General features: G+C 30.6%; 1 protein-coding gene across 1 annotated transcript; it reads left to right on the top strand.

The window, feature by feature from the left end:
- Window positions 1-4,678: 4,678 nt before the first annotated feature.
- On the top strand, window positions 4,679-6,211 carry LOC126878598 (GATA zinc finger domain-containing protein 4-like). Its single transcript, XM_050641410.1, has 2 exons — window positions 4,679-4,884; window positions 5,371-6,211. The coding sequence occupies exons 1-2, from the start codon at window positions 4,679-4,681 to the stop codon at window positions 6,209-6,211; spliced, it is 1,047 nt and encodes a 348-aa protein (XP_050497367.1).
- The last annotated feature ends 12,323 nt before the right edge of the window (window positions 6,212-18,534 follow it).

The raw sequence follows: 18,534 nt of genomic DNA, 5'->3' as shown, positions 1-18,534 counted from the left end.
TAGTATATCTTTTAGTAATACTTTTTATAGTTAACATAGGTTTTCTTTTTACATTCCCACGAACGTTTTACCCCGCTATGGTCATTCTGGACCGACATTATCCCATCAGGCCAACGTCCATACCGTTTAGCCACCATTAACAGAATATAGATAGAAAAATTAGGGAGCCTTCTACCCGGCTTCCCCCGCTCAACGCCACTACCAGAGATGGATATAAGGGGTGAGTTTGAGGGTTATTGCAAATTAGATCGAAGAAACAGAAATCGTCTCGATGCCCTTGGGAAATACCTTAAGGGATTTGAATTTTGATTCCCGGTGTTGAAGGAAAAAGCGAAGGAAGTTAGTTATTAATTTGTGAGTCATACTGAGGATTTGTGGAGTGTGTGGCATGTTTGGAAATCAAAATTGAAAAAAAAAAAACAACTTGCCGACAAATTGGAACAAGTAATTCGATAACATAAAAATTAAGTACCTAATATCCATATCTATAAAGACCTTATTTAAATATCTTATTTTTTTTTTAATTTTTGTAATAGTCTTAAGGGTAATAGAACAAAATGAAAAAATTTTCAATGTGTTTTAAATGTATCGATTTTTTTGAATCCTGAGAAAACTAATAGATATTTTTGAAAAATTTAAACGCAGAATGAAATATTACATTATTACCGAGGTCCGAAAGTCCCTGAAAACTTCTGTAATGTTTGTTAAGTTACAGGGGTGAAAATAAAAGAGAAAATTTAGTGTGATTTTTAATTGCCAATATTTCATTCAAAAGAAACTTTTTATTTATTCTAAGGGACTTTCTACCCTCGGTAATAAAGTAGTTTTTCATTCTGCATTTAAATTTTTCAAAAATAATTATTAGTTTTCTCAGGATTCGAAAAAAAAAAATGAATTGAAAATGAAACACATTGAAAATTTTGACATGCGTCAAAATTTTGCATTTTGCTCCGTTCCCATTAACTATAGGTAAATTATTTGACTGAAAATTTGACCTGTAGAGGGAGTTCCATTGAACAGTAAATCATCAGGTGATAAATTAAATTAAAACAAGTGAAAACAAATTTAAATAGTAGGCTATTCGAATCTTCTTGCTACTAAAAATGGACCTACTTTTTGAATCTCTTCAAATGTGGTACATTATTATGATCTTCAGTGATAGACCAAGAAATTAGCAAATAAATGGCCTCTTTCGTGACATCCGCTGATACAGGTATCTAAGAACTGCTTTGGGTAAATTTGGTTACAACAATATCCAATATAAAAATTATGCAAAAGATCAAAAGTACTTTTTAACTTATAAACAATATATAAACAATTAAAGATCGACATTTGATTTTAAATATTAAAGGTGGAGACCGGTGTGTTATATGGAAAGGTGATACAATTTTACTGAAGAAGCATAGAAAATTCTTTAAAATGAGTGTTTGAAAAGTTATTTTTCTTAATTTGTTGCTTAGTTATTGGGAAAATAGCTTTAAAAGTCGATTCTTTGAAAATGATTATTAACTTTTCTAAAAATACACAAAACACTTTAATTTCATGTGAGTTTAGAAACAAGATCACAAGTATTCAGCTACTAAAATTTCAAGAAGTTTCACTTAATAGTTATTGCAAAATTGAAATTGTTTATCCCAAAAAGCTTATATCTACGGCGTTATTATGCGTAAACTATTAGGTCTACATAAATTCTGAAGACATCAAATCAAAGAGAAAGGCTCATTTTATCAAATTAGATAATTTCTTGATTAAAAAGCTTATAAAAAATGTTGCAAAATAATTTTGAAAAAGTAGTGTTATTTTAAGATTAACTCAGACGCATTAACATAATGCGTTGTGAAATAAATAGAGCTCAATCCAATAGAGGTGGGAAATTATTGGGATAAACCTATAAAACATAATCACTTACAATAGTTTTCCACCTTTAGACGTTAGTTTTTTTTTCGTTTCTACTGACACAAATAAGCGTCAAAATATAACAACCTTGTCATGCTCTAGTCTGTCTTATCCTATACTCTGAACAACCTATGATTGATCAGTTATACATCAATCAAGTTGACCCACTAGTAGACCGAGAAAGTTAGAGAAAAATCCGGACCCACAAACGTAACATAAGTAAATTACATTAAGTATTTAAAAGATACAGAATATTGGACATTCTATATCAACCAATTCCTGCAAAACTTCTCTTCTAACTTTTACTTCCAACAAATCCTAATTACTAATATAACGAAATCATCTTTCTGTACGTTGTTGCTACAAAACTTCTCAAATTTTCAACCTTAATAAACTGCCAACATTTTGTTTTGTTACTCCCATAATTTAATTTCCAAACTTGACGAAACTATTCCAGTCACATCATCCAAATTCCGTCGGAAGGCAAGAAAGGCAATCCACGTTCTTAAGAAAACTAACTGTCGTCCTGTCGTATTCTAACCAAAGGTCACGTTTCATCAATATAACTAAGTAAACACTGGTAATTAGATAACTGCAGAATATAATCAAACTTTTGAAGTCGGGCAACATCGCACAGAGCAGGGGCGGACTTGGATTTTCATTTGACCAACTTTTGTTGATCGTATTAAATATGAGTGGAAATAAAAACGAAATTAAGAGCACAATAATTGAAGATATATTTATAAAAATAAAGAAATTTAATCAAAAGTATTCTTCTACCAGGACGACGTACGTCGTATCCCCGGTCCTCTTTTTTCCTACCACTTTCCCTTGTATAACCAATCCCATTAACTCATATTTTGTATTTCTTACTATGTGACCAAAGTAGCTCAGTTTTCTTTTCTTCTTATTGTTGAGTATTTTTTTTTTGTTTTTTCATCTTTTTTATTGTCTCCGTGTTTGTTACGTGTTGTGTCCATGATGTTTTCCACATTCTTCGATAACACCACATATCAAAGCTGGCAAGTCTTTTTTCAGTTGCGTCCGTAATTGTCCAGGCTTCGTCTAGCCTTTCAATACTCTAGTTCTAATTTTTATTTCCAGTTTTCAATTGCATAATACTGCTTTAATCTTATTGAGAGCACTTCTGGCTATCTCAATTCGTCGTTTTTCAATGCTCAATTTCCCTTACTATTTTATTTTTCATATCCAAGGCTACTGTGCTGCTGTGGGTCATGCCCATATTCTCTAATACCTCTTTCATTTTTTGTTCTTGCTTTAGTCAGTACCTGAAGCAATGGTCTCTTGCAATCGATAGCCCTTTTGCTAAAGGCAGCGTTTTCATATAGGCAATATATTGTAACGATATGACTATGTCCTAAAACAGAGTATATGTCGAAGATCAGAGAACGTAGTATCCGATTAAAGTGTTTAGAAACCAAAATGGACTGAAATGGCGATTATAGATGTAATTTATAGAAAATATACCATAGAATAGTATAAAAATTATTAAAGATCATATCATTTATATGAGGACATTCAAAATTAGCATAAGAAATTTATTAAAACCTTATGTAGGGACTTATATTTGTTTTTTTTTTAATAATTGAGATAATGTAAATAGATAAATGGACATTTCAAACAATAATTATAGGTTAAAATAATAATATTTAACATTTAAGATGTTAATTTTATACAGAAGTAATAATTCTGATCTGAAATGCCTTAAAATCAATTAAAATAAATAATAAAACAAAAATAACTCTATAGGATGGTGGATGACATACTAATTTGACATAGCATGTTAAAAAAAGAAGGAATTGAAGTTTTCTATTTGTCATTTTTTTTTGTTTTTCGTTTGGAATGTTCTGGAATAAAAATTGGAAAAAAAGAGGTGTCACAATGACAAAAGAAGGCAGTCAAGAAATTAGAAATGAAGCTATAAATTTGATAGAGAAAAAGATTTGAAAATTAACAGAAAATATAATAATTTAGCATAAACATGATAAATTTGGTATAATCGAAAAGAAATTAGATAAATATTTGAAGAAAACTTACTTATAATTTGGTAAAGTATCCTTTAATATATAAAAATACTATGTATCCTGAATTTGAACCAGCATAGTGTGGATAATTTATTAGAAATATAAAGAAGAATTTGTGAAGTATCCATAATTGTAAATATTAATAATTTTTGAAACAATATATTAATAATAGTATCCTGTTTCCTGATCCTGGAGTTGAAAGTTGAATTAAAATTGAGAAGAAAAGAAATATTTTATTTGACAGTTTTGACATGGACAATTGACCTGGTCTTACATCCATTAATTTTTCAGCCATCCAACAATTCAAATTTTATAAAATATTAATAAGAAGGCATTCAGTGACAGTAATTATAAGGTACTGGAATTTGTTTCATTTAATTGTAGGAAGTTTTTCAAGTTAAAGTTATTGTTTTTCAAACTTAGATTTCTATTTTTTTTTTGTTATCACATTTAAACATTCAATTTTATGTTCAATTTAGATTATAATAAAAACATTTAAAAAACTATTTAACAAACTAATTCTTTCAGAACCGCGACAAAAACCCTATTTCACAATAATATCCATTATAAATATCAAAAATAATATATCATTACAAATTTGGCGTCACAACGTAGGACCTCCTAATTAAAAGAATTAGTTTGTTAAAATAAATGCTCTCATATAATTGAAATAATTTTGATTAGAATCAATTTTATATTTTATTTTAAATTGGATTTTAACAAGTAAGATCTCAAAAATGTCTCAAGGAAGGAAAGGTTTAAGAAACAAAAAGAACGAAGAAGATGTGGAAGTGGACGGAGAAACTCAGCAGGCGGAACAAGAGCAGAGTGTAGCTCAAGTTCTACAAGAGACAACAGGAATAACACAAGAACGAGAGGAAAATGTCAATATGACAGCACTGATGTCTTTAATGATGCAGATCAACAAAAAACTGGAAGAGAAGTCTAAAGAAATCAAAGAAGATATGAAAAAAATGGAACAAAAATTGGAAGAGAATTCCAGAAAAATGGAAGAAAATAATGCTAAAATTGTGAAACGATTAGAAAAACAGATGGATGAAAAATTTGATGCTTTAGAGAAAAAATTAGCAAGTGAAATAAAAGATATACATAATGACTACAAGAAAATAATAGAAAATGAAAGGAAAGAAATAAATATGATTATTAAAGATAATAATATAGATATGGAACGGAACATAGAAATCCAAAAATATAACTTAGAAGCCAAAATTTAGGAAGAAAGGAGAAAAACTGAAGAAAAATTAGATGATATGCTACAAAATATCCAAACAAACAACCATCAAATAAGGAATGTAGAACAGAGAATAGAAGACATTTCACAAATAAGAGACATAGGGAGACCTTACTTGAATTTAACAAATGAGACAGGTATAAAATTCTCTGGTAACATAAAAAATTTACATCCTAGAGTATACATAAATAGTTTAAAACATAAATTAAGATCAGTGAATAATATTAATGATATAAAAGATTATATTAGAATGACATTAAGTGACAATGCAGCAACCTGGTTTGCCAGCATTGAAAACGATTTAGATAATCTGCAAACATTTGAAAATAAATTCTTAAATTATTATTGGGGTGAATTAGAACAAGCTAGATTTAGGGAAGTTTTATATTTTGGAAAGTATAATCGCAATTTAAGTTTAAATATGGTAGATTATGCTTTAAAATTAATAACTGTTGCAAAATATTTAGAACCACCACTTAGAGAAGACGAAACAGTTTTGAATGTTTCTAGACACTTTAATGTGGACGTTGTGCAAACAGTCACAGTACAAAACATTCAAACAGTAGACAGTTTTATTAACTTTATTCAAAGAGTACAAAGAGGTTATATTACAAGTAATAATAGTAAAAATAGACAATCATATAACAATAATAGGTATGGTAGTAATTCTCAAAATTTTAATAACAACAATAATACTAGTTATGAGAGACAAGGTAATAGAGAGAATTTTAATAATAATACTAATGATAATAGACAAGAGAGACAAGGTAATAGAGAGAATTTTAATAATAATAATAATTATAATAGGCAAGATTTTAACACCAGGAGAAATGCACAAAGATATAATTACAACAGACAGGTAAATTATGTAAGGGGTCAGAGCTGCGAAGACAGTCAACGGAATAGTGCATGGCAAGAAAATATGAATAGTAGAAGTGAAAGCAGTGAAAGACATCGAGAATTAGATCCAAATGATCAGACACAATCTGACAATCCTAATAATCCAAATTTTATGTAGAGGACTTTCTGAATTTCAAGTTGGGCCATTGTCATTATGAAAAACCTTCGGAATTTATTTCTTTAGATGAATATAAAAATTTTGAATCTATTAATTTAATTTATATAAATGCTATGGCCCAAAATAACATGATTAAGGTTATGATTGATACTGGTTCAGAAAGTACTCTAGTCTCGGAAAATTTTATTTTTAATACATTAAAATTAACAGATATAATCAAGATTCCAAAAATTAAAATAATAGGTGCAAATAATAAGAAGCTGGGAGAAATTAATGAACTGGCTAATTTTAAAATTGATATTCTTAATAAACAAATTAGTATGCAAGGATTATTGTCAAGGACTTATGTGTTGACATTTTAATGGGAAATGACGAACTGGAAAAGAATAAAGTAAAGATAGATTTAAAAAAAAATGGTAACTTTGGAAGGGAAAAAAATAGGGTTTATGGAGAGAGAAGAGGTGGAACAAGGAATAAGAGTTGACGGTATAATATTACAAGAAAATAATTATGTTGATGAAGAGAAAATGTATTATGATAGGGAAATGCCCAATAATATTAAAAAGAATAATAACTATAATGAATATTTAAGGAATGGTAAATTTGAGCAGAAGGATGCCTACGGAGCGGAGTGCGTAAAATTGGAAGGAAGGACTAATGATTTTATAATGAAAAATAATTTTATTTGTAAAGAAGAAGTTATAGAAAGTTTAAGTTGCCCTGAACAATATAAATTAATAGTCGTTTCCATATTGCGGCAACACAAGGGGCTTATCAATAAAGAAAATAGAATTGCACAAAATTATACCCATAGTATAAAGGTTAAGGAAGAAGAAGACTTTAAAATAAAATCATACCCAATACCATATAAATATAGAGAAGAAGTAAACAGAGAAATTAAGAACATGCTAAAAGATGGCATCATTGAAAAGGCAGATACACGTTTTATAAACCCAATAGTAGTAGTACGTAAAACATCAGGTGAAATCAGATTATGTCTAGATGCAAGGAATATTAACAATATCACCGAAAAGCAATTTGAAGCACCAATGAGTATAGATGGAATATTAGGAAGAATTACAGGAATGTCTTTTTTCACAAAAATCGATTTGCGGCATAGTTTCTGGTTAATTCCCCTAGAAAGGAAAAGTAGACAGTATACAGGATTTCAGATAGATGGAGTTGTCTATCAGTTCAAAGTAGTACCATTTGGACTTCAATCATCTTGCAGTGCTTTATGTAGATGTCTTCATGATATCTTGGATCAATATGAACATTTTGTAATTCACTACATTGATGATATATTAATTTTTTCTAAAACGGCTGAGGATCACGAAAAACACCTAAAAATTATAATTGACAGATTAGATGAAGTTGGACTAAAAATAAATCAAGAAAAATGTAAATTTTTTCAAAAAGAAGTAATATATCTAGGATATAAACTTAACACTAAAGGAATAGAGATGGATCCAGAACGAATACAGGCTATTCAAGAATATAAAACACCACACAATTTAAGAACTTTAAGAGGATTTATTGGTATAGTTAATTATTATAAAAGGATGATACCAGACCTAAGTAAAAAAGAAATTCCATTACTTGAACTATTAAGAAAAGATGTACGATGGAAATGGAACGAGAGGAGAGAACTAGCATTCCAAGAAATAAAAAATATTTTTCTGACAAATTTACAAGTATACCATCCTGACTATACAAAACCATTCACGTTAAGAACAGATGCATCAATTGAGAGATTATCGGGGGTATTATTACAAACATATAATGGAGTAGATTACCCGATACAATTTATTTCAAGAATTACAAAGCCACACGAAAAGGGGTACTCAGTATCAGAATTAGAATTAGCAAGTATCATACACTGTGTCACAAAATTAAGATTTTATTTATTGGGTAATGATTTTACCATCGAAACAGATCATCAAGCATTAACATCTATATTAAAAAACAAATATGGAAACAGTCGAGTCCACTGTTGGAGCCTACTACTAAGTGAATATAGTTTTGAAATCAAATACATTTCAGGAAAATCAAACATAGTGGCAGATGCTTTGTCAAGGTTAGAAAATACACCACAAAATGGACAAAGAACACTAAAAGTTGGAATAAATCAATTAGTAGAAAGCACAGGGTTATACTCTAAAGAACAGATAATGAGAGATCAAATCAATCTTGAGGAAAAGGAAAAGCAACTTAGTAAAGATGGGGTGTATTATAAAATAATCAATGGAATAGAAGTATATGTAATCAGTAGAAGTTTGACCAAGGAAATAATGAAAGATTTACATAACAATTACATGCATATAGGATCAAGAAAGCTTTGGATGCTCTTTAGGGATAATTATTTTACAAAGAATGATCTGAGCATAGCAAAAGAAATCACTACACAGTGCCATGTATGTCAATTAAATAAAGAAAAGAATTTCAAAAATAAAAACACATATAAGTCTAATGTTTCATATGAAAAACTAAACACAGTTTCCATGGATTTTATTTCAAATTTAATTTCCAGTCCAACAGGAAAAAAGCATATACTAGTGATAGTTGATTTATATACAAAATTTATTAAGCTATATCCATGCTCAAGAACAAATGTTAAAACATTAAAGATATATATTAATCAATTTTCTGAAGAAATAGGACCATTTAGAAATTGTATCATTGATAACGCTACCTATTTTAACAACCAAAATCTTCGAACATTTTGTGAGAAAAAGGGTATCAAGATGCATTTTACAAGTATAAGGCATCCACAGGCAAACCCAGCAGAAAGATATATTAAAGAAGTAATTAAATATTTAAGGATTGTATGTTATGAAAATCATCTAACTTGGGAGCAGCATGTACAGCTGGTTCCAAAAAAACTGATACGACTCTTAGTAAGATTTGATCATTTTGAGCAGTGTATGATTGGTCTGACATTATATTATATTTATTATCATGACAAATAATAAAATAAACAAACAAACAGCCATTTTTTGAGGTTGAAGTTATTTGACAAATTTTAAGATTTGGCAGTGACAGTTACAGTATTTAAATAATAAGTATATATCCGTCAAAATATAATAAATTAAATATAATTAAACTCATATTCATTATATCACACCTCACCAAAAGCTTTTTACAAGAACATAGTCAGTGATTTTGATATGGCTTAGAGCCAGACTACATCAAGATCGCCTATAAATCGTGCTGGTAATCGCTTTGTAGCGAGACCAAAAAAAGAAGAAGAAAATACACTGCCCAATTTTCTACAAAATGCGCTTTAAGAGTCGTATCAGTTTTTTTTGGAACCAGCTGTACATGAAGTAGAATATTTTTTAAATAATACCCATAATTTAAATACCGAAGAAATACCAGAATATTTAATGTTTGGACATATAGGAAACAGAAAATGGATTAGTGAATATAATAAAGATAAGTATGAAGCAGTGTTACAAAAAGTAAATCAAAGAATCATGAGGAAAGCTGAAAAATATGTGAGAAAACATAATCGAAAAATAAAGAAACCAATAACATTTCAAAGAGGAGAACAAGTACTAGTCAGAAATCTCAGAAGAGGAAATTTGAGAGAAAATCTATGTAAAAAATTTCAACCCTTATTTGAAGGCCCTTATATCATAGCAAATCAGAATGCAATAAATAGTTATGTGTTGATGGATGCAGATAATAAAATTAGAGGCATATTCCACATTAATGATATTTTCAAATATTATCATGATGAGACTGAATAACTTTTAAAAGTATGTAATACTTACTATAAATCACATTGTTTGCCAGAGATTTTCTGTATAAAATTTGTAATTCCAACTGCTAAGAACGACACAGTCTAGCGTTTAAAAAAACACAGAATGGTATAGGTTTTAAAATATCACATTTTTGCATTGATATAAATATAAAAATACAGTAGTTAGAATGTAAATGTAAACATGTAAACACTAAACACAAAATGGCATCTGAATTGACATTGACAATTTTGACATAGATAAATTTAAGGTATGTTCAGTATGTTCCATGAGTGACAGTTAGTAGTCAGGTTATTTGTGTTACGTCATGAGGCATTTTTTTACATAAAAGAGTATTAGATGATAGCAGATGAATGGGATGAATGTATTAGTTTGTTTATGAATTTTTTTGAGTTATTTTATTAGATTAATATTAGATTTAAGAATTTGCATAGAATAAAGGAAAATTAATGTTTGAAAAAATTTTAATTACATTCAATTTTTTTAACATTATTTTGGGGTAATTGTAACGATATGACTATGTCCTAAAACAGAGTATATGTCGAAGATCAGAGAACGTAGTATCCGATTAAAGTGTTTAGAAACCAAAATGGACTGAAATGGCGATTATAGATGTAATTTATAGAAAATATACCATAGAATAGTATAAAAATTATTAAAGATCATATCATTTATATGAGGACATTCAAAATTAGCATAAGACATTTATTAAAACCTTATGTAGGGACTTATATTTGTTTTTTTTTTAATAATTGAGATAATGTAAATAGATAAATGGACATTTCAAACAATAATTATAGGTTAAAATAATAATATTTAACATTTAAGATGTTAATTTTATACAGAAGTAATAATTCTGATCTGAAATGCCTTAAAATCAATTAAAATAAATAATAAAACAAAAATAACTCTATAGGATGGTGGATGACATACTAATTTGACATAGCATGTTAAAAAAAGAAGGAATTGAAGTTTTCTATTTGTCATTTTTTTTTGTTTTTCGTTTGGAATGTTCTGGAATAAAAATTGGAAAAAAAGAGGTGTCACAATGACAAAAGAAGGCAGTCAAGAAATTAGAAATGAAGCTATAAATTTGATAGAGAAAAAGATTTGAAAATTAACAGAAAATATAATAATTTAGCATAAACATGATAAATTTGGTATAATCGAAAAGAAATTAGATAAATATTTGAAGAAAACTTACTTATAATTTGGTAAAGTATCCTTTAATATATAAAAATACTATGTATCCTGAATTTGAACCAGCATAGTGTGGATAATTTATTAGAAATATAAAGAAGAATTTGTGAAGTATCCATAATTGTAAATATTAATAATTTTTGAAACAATATATTAATAATAGTATCCTGTTTCCTGATCCTGGAGTTGAAAGTTGAATTAAAATTGAGAAGAAAAGAAATATTTTATTTGACAGTTTTGACATGGACAATTGACCTGGTCTTACATCCATTAATTTTTCAGCCATCCAACAATTCAAATTTTATAAAATATTAATAAGAAGGCATTCAGTGACAGTAATTATAAGGTACTGGAATTTGTTTCATTTAATTGTAGGAAGTTTTTCAAGTTAAAGTTATTGTTTTTCAAACTTAGATTTCTATTTTTTTTTTGTTATCACATTTAAACATTCAATTTTATGTTCAATTTAGATTATAATAAAAACATTTAAAAAACTATTTAACAAACTAATTCTTTCAGAACCGCGACAAAAACCCTATTTCACAATAATATCCATTATAAATATCAAAAATAATATATCATTACAATATGTAGATAGAGATATAGTTTGATGAAGCTAGGAATCTGGAGTATTCCACACAGGGTATTAGTTTTACATTTTACATTCATTATTAAATAGAAGCTTAGAAATAACATCGTATTAACCAAAAACATCACGTGATTCAGTTCAGTGTCAAATAAACAATACGAGAGTTAACAATAGGGAGACCTATTGCTCTACCATGTAGAATCAGCTAAAATTGTGTCAAAGATTGAGTCTTTACAAGCTACTTTGAGTTTTACTTTGATGATTATTAATTATTTGTCGTTAGTGGCAAAATTGAGACACCGTCTTTTATGTACGCTTTTGAACTGGCCCGGGTTATGATATAATATTTTAAGTTATCATTAAAGAGTGCCAATGTACAATCTACATTTTTCAAAGTGCAATATGGAAAGTCATTTACTAGCTTGAGCGGGGTCTTATACCACATGGCGATCCTGCTAAATAATAAGGCATCTGGTTCGCACGAGAGAAAAAGAAAATATAAAATTGTAATTAAAAACTGGAAATGGGGATGGAAAAATGGGGTGCCTATAAAATATCTATTGTATGGAGCTGCAGTGCCTATATGGAGCTGCATCGACGATGGAGGGGGCACTTCTATGTCAAATTCCGAAATCCAAATCTCGGACCAAACTAGCCAGGAGATCAACCGAATCATCGTTGAATCCATAAGCAAACGGAGAAATAAGTGTTAGGATAAAAACACAAGTGAAAATGTACGTTGTTCTGAAGCTATTTTCTTGTGGCATTTTTGTAATTTATTTTTAATGGGAAATAAGCCACAATTTTACTAAACAAATGATTTTATTAACGTTTCGACGTCCAAATCGGATGCCGTTGTCAAAATACAAACAATATTAATAAATTAAACAAAAATGTTATCGAAACGTTAATAAAATCATTTTTAAGTAAAACTGTGGCTTATTTCATTAAAAATAGTTAATTATGAAAATGTATGCGAGTAAATTATTCGGAACAACAGGGGAACCTAAAAGACAAAGACCTCAGTTACCGGTATTTTTGCTATATTACTGAAATGGCAAGAAATTTTATCATTAACTTAAAAGGTCTGTGAGAGACATACTGACAAATTATATATTGATATTTTCAACGCACAAGACACTACACATCAAACTTCACGATACGTTTAAATATACAATTGTTATTTCATTTAGTATGCGGCAGATACAACCTTTCGGCGTATCGTAAGATTTCCCATTTCCACCTGAACGCCAGATAAACATCTCGGCTTGAAGTTGACGAGGGTGACTTTTTCCTCCGTTAAAATCTTCCGTTTGCGCCGGATCGCCAAATTTAATTCCACGAGAAAAAATACTGCGTATGTATTTATTATCTAGTTAATTATCAACAGGAAATTAAAGGCGCGCTTTTGGTTTTTCCGTTCGAATTGATATGACGATACGAAAGGGTCGCAGGATTGAATTCTGTTTGCTGATGTGATAGGTACCAGTTCGTTACAGAAATAATTTGCAGCTCTGCTATCTAAGCTCGAATTGAAAAGAAATTCAATCGTCTACTTCCATTTCAATGTTTCGCAATGTTGTAAAGAGCGCAAAATATGTTGTTTTATGGGTAAATGTGTAACGGGTGTAAAGGTCACTAGTATTTTATAATCACTGACTTTCGCTACGCCCTGTATGTTAGATTCGTTGAATTCATTTTTGTTTTCAGATATTGATGAGTTCTCGCAAATCTATCGCTTTGGAGTGTGTAGGTATGACGTAATTTGTTTCTTACAGTATTGAATCGATAAATTCTTATTTCCTCGAGTGTTTCTCATAAAGCTTCGGTATTACGTTGTTTTTCTCGATTTTCATGCGTGTTCGTATCTCTATTTTTTAATTTATCTAACAACCGACAAAGGAATTTTGGTCATAATTCTTTAATAACCAGAGTATTTGTTTGTCTTCGGCTAAATATCAAAAGAATTTAATGTTTTTGTGAGACAGAATTCTGTCCACTTGAGTTGGAATGTCGATAAAAGGCTCTGAATGTGTTTATGTAATCCAACAACTTCGCCATGTGCAGTATTGCAAACGTTGCGAAAAAGCCTGGGAGCCTAGAGAAAACTGTTTACGGAAAGTGAGTGGTTTCTTATTGGTTGGGAAGAAGAATTATAGCTTCAGTGGGATGTTCTTATTATCATTATCTCGCTATCGTATTGGAAGAAAAATATTTGGTTTATGCTTATTCGATTAAGTATCTGATGGTTGCCAACTCGGTTGCCAATATGGGAGTGTAAATTTCTGATTTTTTTGAAAGGGCGTTTTTGTTGAGGTTAGAGTCAGAGAGTGGTGAGAGGAGTTAAGTTTTGTCTGGCAGAGAATTCAGTTTTGGTTAGAACTGTCGACAAGTCAAGAAGTGGAGGCCTCGGAGTGTCCGCTGCTCGCAGCGACACCTGAGCTATCAGTTTGTGTTGAAGTTCCAGTTAAGTTTGTGCAATTTGATTGCATAAGTTCTTGTGTTTGGTTAGTGTTTGTTCCAGTATGGCTTAAGCAATCTGCAGGCCACTGCGTTCAGCTGCTTTTAAGCGAACGCGATATTTTCGTACCCCTATTGGTACCATCTTTCTTGACATGCAAGCAGAAGTAGAAGTTTTCTTTTAAAGCATGAAGTTGCTTTATTTTTGTATAATTTTGAATCCGGTTAATGAACTAGATAACAAATTCTTTTTTTTTGAAATATTTTGTTGTAGTGCTAATTTATTTTGAGAATGCGGAATGCATACAATGCTGAATTTTTCTATAAAAATTTTTCTATGAACTATAGTTTCATCAATTAATTATGTACTGTTGCTGTATCTATTAATATTGACGAGTGACTTTAGTGAAGTGAAATCTCGCCTTGGACTTAACAACCACCACGAAGATCAGGACAATATTGTACAAGGTATTATTTTTTGTTATGTAAAACTTTTCTTTCATTTTTTTGTTTGGTAATCTCGATCTCTATTTGTAACACCATTCATTCATAATTTCATTTTTTGTTTTAATAAATAATGTTTGATTTGCAAAATACCAATTTATTATCTCTCTTTTCCTTCTCTCTTGTATCGTAAGAACAATAAAGAATTGGCTGAGTATAGAGTAGATAAGGTAAGTCACGCTATATTTGTTTTCGCACCATATTTGTTTTCACACCATATTTGTTTTCGTATAAAAGTATTTTATATATTTTTTATTTGACTATGTTTTTGTTTTATTTTGATTTAGCTATCTTTCTTTTAAAGTTTCTATTTTGTATAATTTTTGGTTCCCATAAGGTAACCAGTGGCGCTCAATATTTTATTTCTTTTTATTTGACATTCTTCCTTTGATTTTCCTATTATTTTTATTTCTAAGCTAATAAGAGTATACTAATAACATCCCTTAAAGAACCACGCCATATCTCTTCCGATTCTGAACAACCGAGGACTTGTTCTCCAAATGGTGTTAGCACGTCACATCTTGTCAAAATTTTATTTTCCATCAATGTTTCACTGGCATTTGATGTGTTAATGTTCAAATGGTAGAAGTAGTGTCGGGATAAAAGGTTATTCCGAATATCGTCCAGTAAGCTTGGATTGGCAGTTCACCGAATTCACCATCGAAAAGAAGTCTCTTGTATGGTGAAGTTGTACTGTTATGTGATAATATAAGAATACTTTTTTTTTATATCGCTAACGCCGCTTTGGGATTATAGCAGGGTAGTATGCTATCTCTTGATCCTACGGTATACAAGGAAGGTAATAGGTCCAGTGCTACGGTTCCTTGCCCATTATTACTCTTGGTTTTATCCAAGGTACTCATTTTATTTTAGGCTGAGTCGACTTGGGACCTCATGAATATTAATAAAACCAAATCCATGAGATTAGGTGCAAAAAAAACACCATACTATTTACTATTAACAACATGCAAATGAAAATGTGGAAATTTTTACGTGTCTTGAAAGTGCCGTGACAGAAAGCGGAGGTACAGAAAACGATATTCGTATGACGATACGAACAGCTCAACAAGCATTCAACACGCTCATGGAGGTCTGGCTAGTATACTACACAGACAAAGATCCGAATATTCCAATAAAATGTCATGTCTGTTCTACTCTATGGATGTTAAACCTGGAAAGCGAAAAAACCCTTACAGATAAACTGCAGACAAAATCAGATCATCAGATACGAAGATCTGCTACACCTGACCGAACAAAAGAGGGTAAAAAATGAAGTAAAGTCCATAAAGTGGGGTTGGATCGATCACAATCTCCGAAAAAATAGCTCCAGTATTGCAAAGACTGTCTTAGAGTGGAATTCCCAAGGAAAAAGAAAAAGATGCCACTTAACACAAACTTGGAGAAGATCCATGATGGACGAAATAAGAGATCAAGGAAAGTCTTGGAATGAGGTGAAGACCTTATCACAAAATACAAATCGATAGCGCGTTTTCACTGAAGCTTTGTGTTCCACCTAGGAGTTCTGGATCGTTAATAAGGATTCCAGGAATAATTTTACAGTAAATTGACTTACGTTATTTATTAATCACTACATCACTATGATACTATGCAGGATAGATCTGAATGGAAGTTTTTCGAGGAGCCCTATGTTCAGCAGTGGACGACTGTGGGCTGATGATGACATCACTATGAACACTACTGTACAGGAGATAACGTACTTCGTGCTTCTTTTGGGCATGCACCTTCCACAAATCATACGGAGTTATTGGAAGTTCATAGCAACTTACAACAGAGCAAAGTAGCAAATCCTAACATTTCTATAAATAATTGTTCAAATTGTGTTATAAATATAAAATTATAGATGTAGGAAACTTATGTTTGATTGCTAAAGTTATAATTCCTTTATTAAAATAAAATACAATAAATAAAAACTTTGTGTTTCACTAACTACACCCGCCATCTAACATTACCGTCCGGCGGGCGATAAAGAAGCCCGCGGGCGCTAAAGTGGCACTTTACGCCCGCCAAATGTATACATAATATGAACTTTACCGCTCGGTCGTGCATAAAATATATTTAATTCAACGTCAGGTCGTGTCCACTTTGAATACTTTGCTGAATCGACAAGGTTACCATCTTTGCAAGGTAACACGTTGTTTATAGTGTTTACAAAACAGTAAATACACCAATGCTTATACTATGAAAATACAGTGCGGTGGAATAAGTGTTGCCCCCCCCCTGTTAACTTGTTTATTTTAAGAATATAAGCAAAACGCTCGGACAGGTCGATTTTTAAACTAACCATAGTATATTATAGCATCAACGTTTCGAACTTTACGCGATTCATCTTCAGGTGACAGCCATAACTTTTATTTTTTTAATGGTAAAGTACATCATGTGACACCTCATTTAACAGCTCTTAAAATACAGAGTTCAAAAATGTATAATACTTTAATCCTGTTTAAGAGCGTAGGCGCAAAATTTCGGTCGAATTATTTCTAAATTTATTTCATTTTTTCGAATCCTGAAAAAACTGATAAATATTTTTGAAAAATTTAAACGCAGAATGAAATATTACAGTATTCTCGATGATCCAAAGTCCCTGAGAACTCCTTATAATGTTTATTTTAATAAGTCACAGTGGTGGAAAAAAGAGAAAATTTAGTGTGATTTTTAATTTCAAATATATCATTCAAAAGAAACTTTTTGTTTATTCTAAGGGACTGTCAGTCCTCGGTAATAATCTAATATTTCATTTTGCGTTAAAATTTTTCAAAAATACTTATTAGTTTTCTCGGAATTCGAAAAAAATAAATGCGTTTAAAAAGAGTTCGACCGAAATTTTGGGCCTGCGATCTTAAAAAGGATTAAAGTATTATACATTTTTGAAATCAGTATTTTAAAAGCTGTTAAATGAGGTGTCACATGCTGTACTTTACCATTAAAAAAATCAAAGTTATGCCTGTCACCTGAAGAGGGATCGCGTAAAGTTCGAAACGTTGATGCTATGACATACTATGATTAGTTTAAAAATGGACCTGTCCGAGCGTTTTGCTTATATTCTTAAGATAAACACGTTAACAGGGGGGGAACACTTATTCCACCGCACTGTATATTGCATTAATTTATCTTAAAATTATAATCTAATTTGTTATAATAATACTACACACTGTAGTAACAATATAGTTGTAACATAGGAATGATAGTGATCAAATAGCACTGCACGAAACGCTAGAGTATCTAGCAGGGCTATCCCGTGGCTGCAACTTTACACTATTATTACCAAACTATATTAATTATTTCTGCCGCAACGTCTCGCATTCCTAGATTATCTCTGGAAGACTCTCCCGACAGCCGAAACAAGCGCAGCAATACGTTACGAACACTACGGACATGACTACGACCGCACAGTTTATGTGGCGGTGGAGCGCATAATGTCCGGGTTTAGACTTGATACATAAATTCAGAATTTTTTATGCGGAAGCCATTAGAGTAACGAGTTGGTCCTTCGAGGGTCATTCTATTAATAACAATATAATAGCTTCGCCGTAATGCATCCCTTCGACCTAAACAGCCGCCGCTCGCTTCAAGTGTACTTGCTAATTTGTTACGGACGGCGGTGCTACAGAGGGATGCTGCCGTTGAAAAACCTTTAGCTATCATTTACCTCAGTTAAAGCTTTGTCTGGGGAATATGTTGATATATCCGATCACGACACAGGTAGCTGATACTGTTCGGATATTATTAAAAACTACAAATACAAATACATAATTAAATCAATTAAATAATATTTTAGTAAAATCTAT

Source organism: Diabrotica virgifera, chromosome 1, assembly GCF_917563875.1.
Source record: "Diabrotica virgifera virgifera chromosome 1, PGI_DIABVI_V3a".
NCBI classification, from domain to species: domain Eukaryota; kingdom Metazoa; phylum Arthropoda; class Insecta; order Coleoptera; family Chrysomelidae; genus Diabrotica; species Diabrotica virgifera.
Note: the sequence above shows the minus strand (reverse complement) of the source record. Positions and strands in the feature narration are given on the sequence as shown.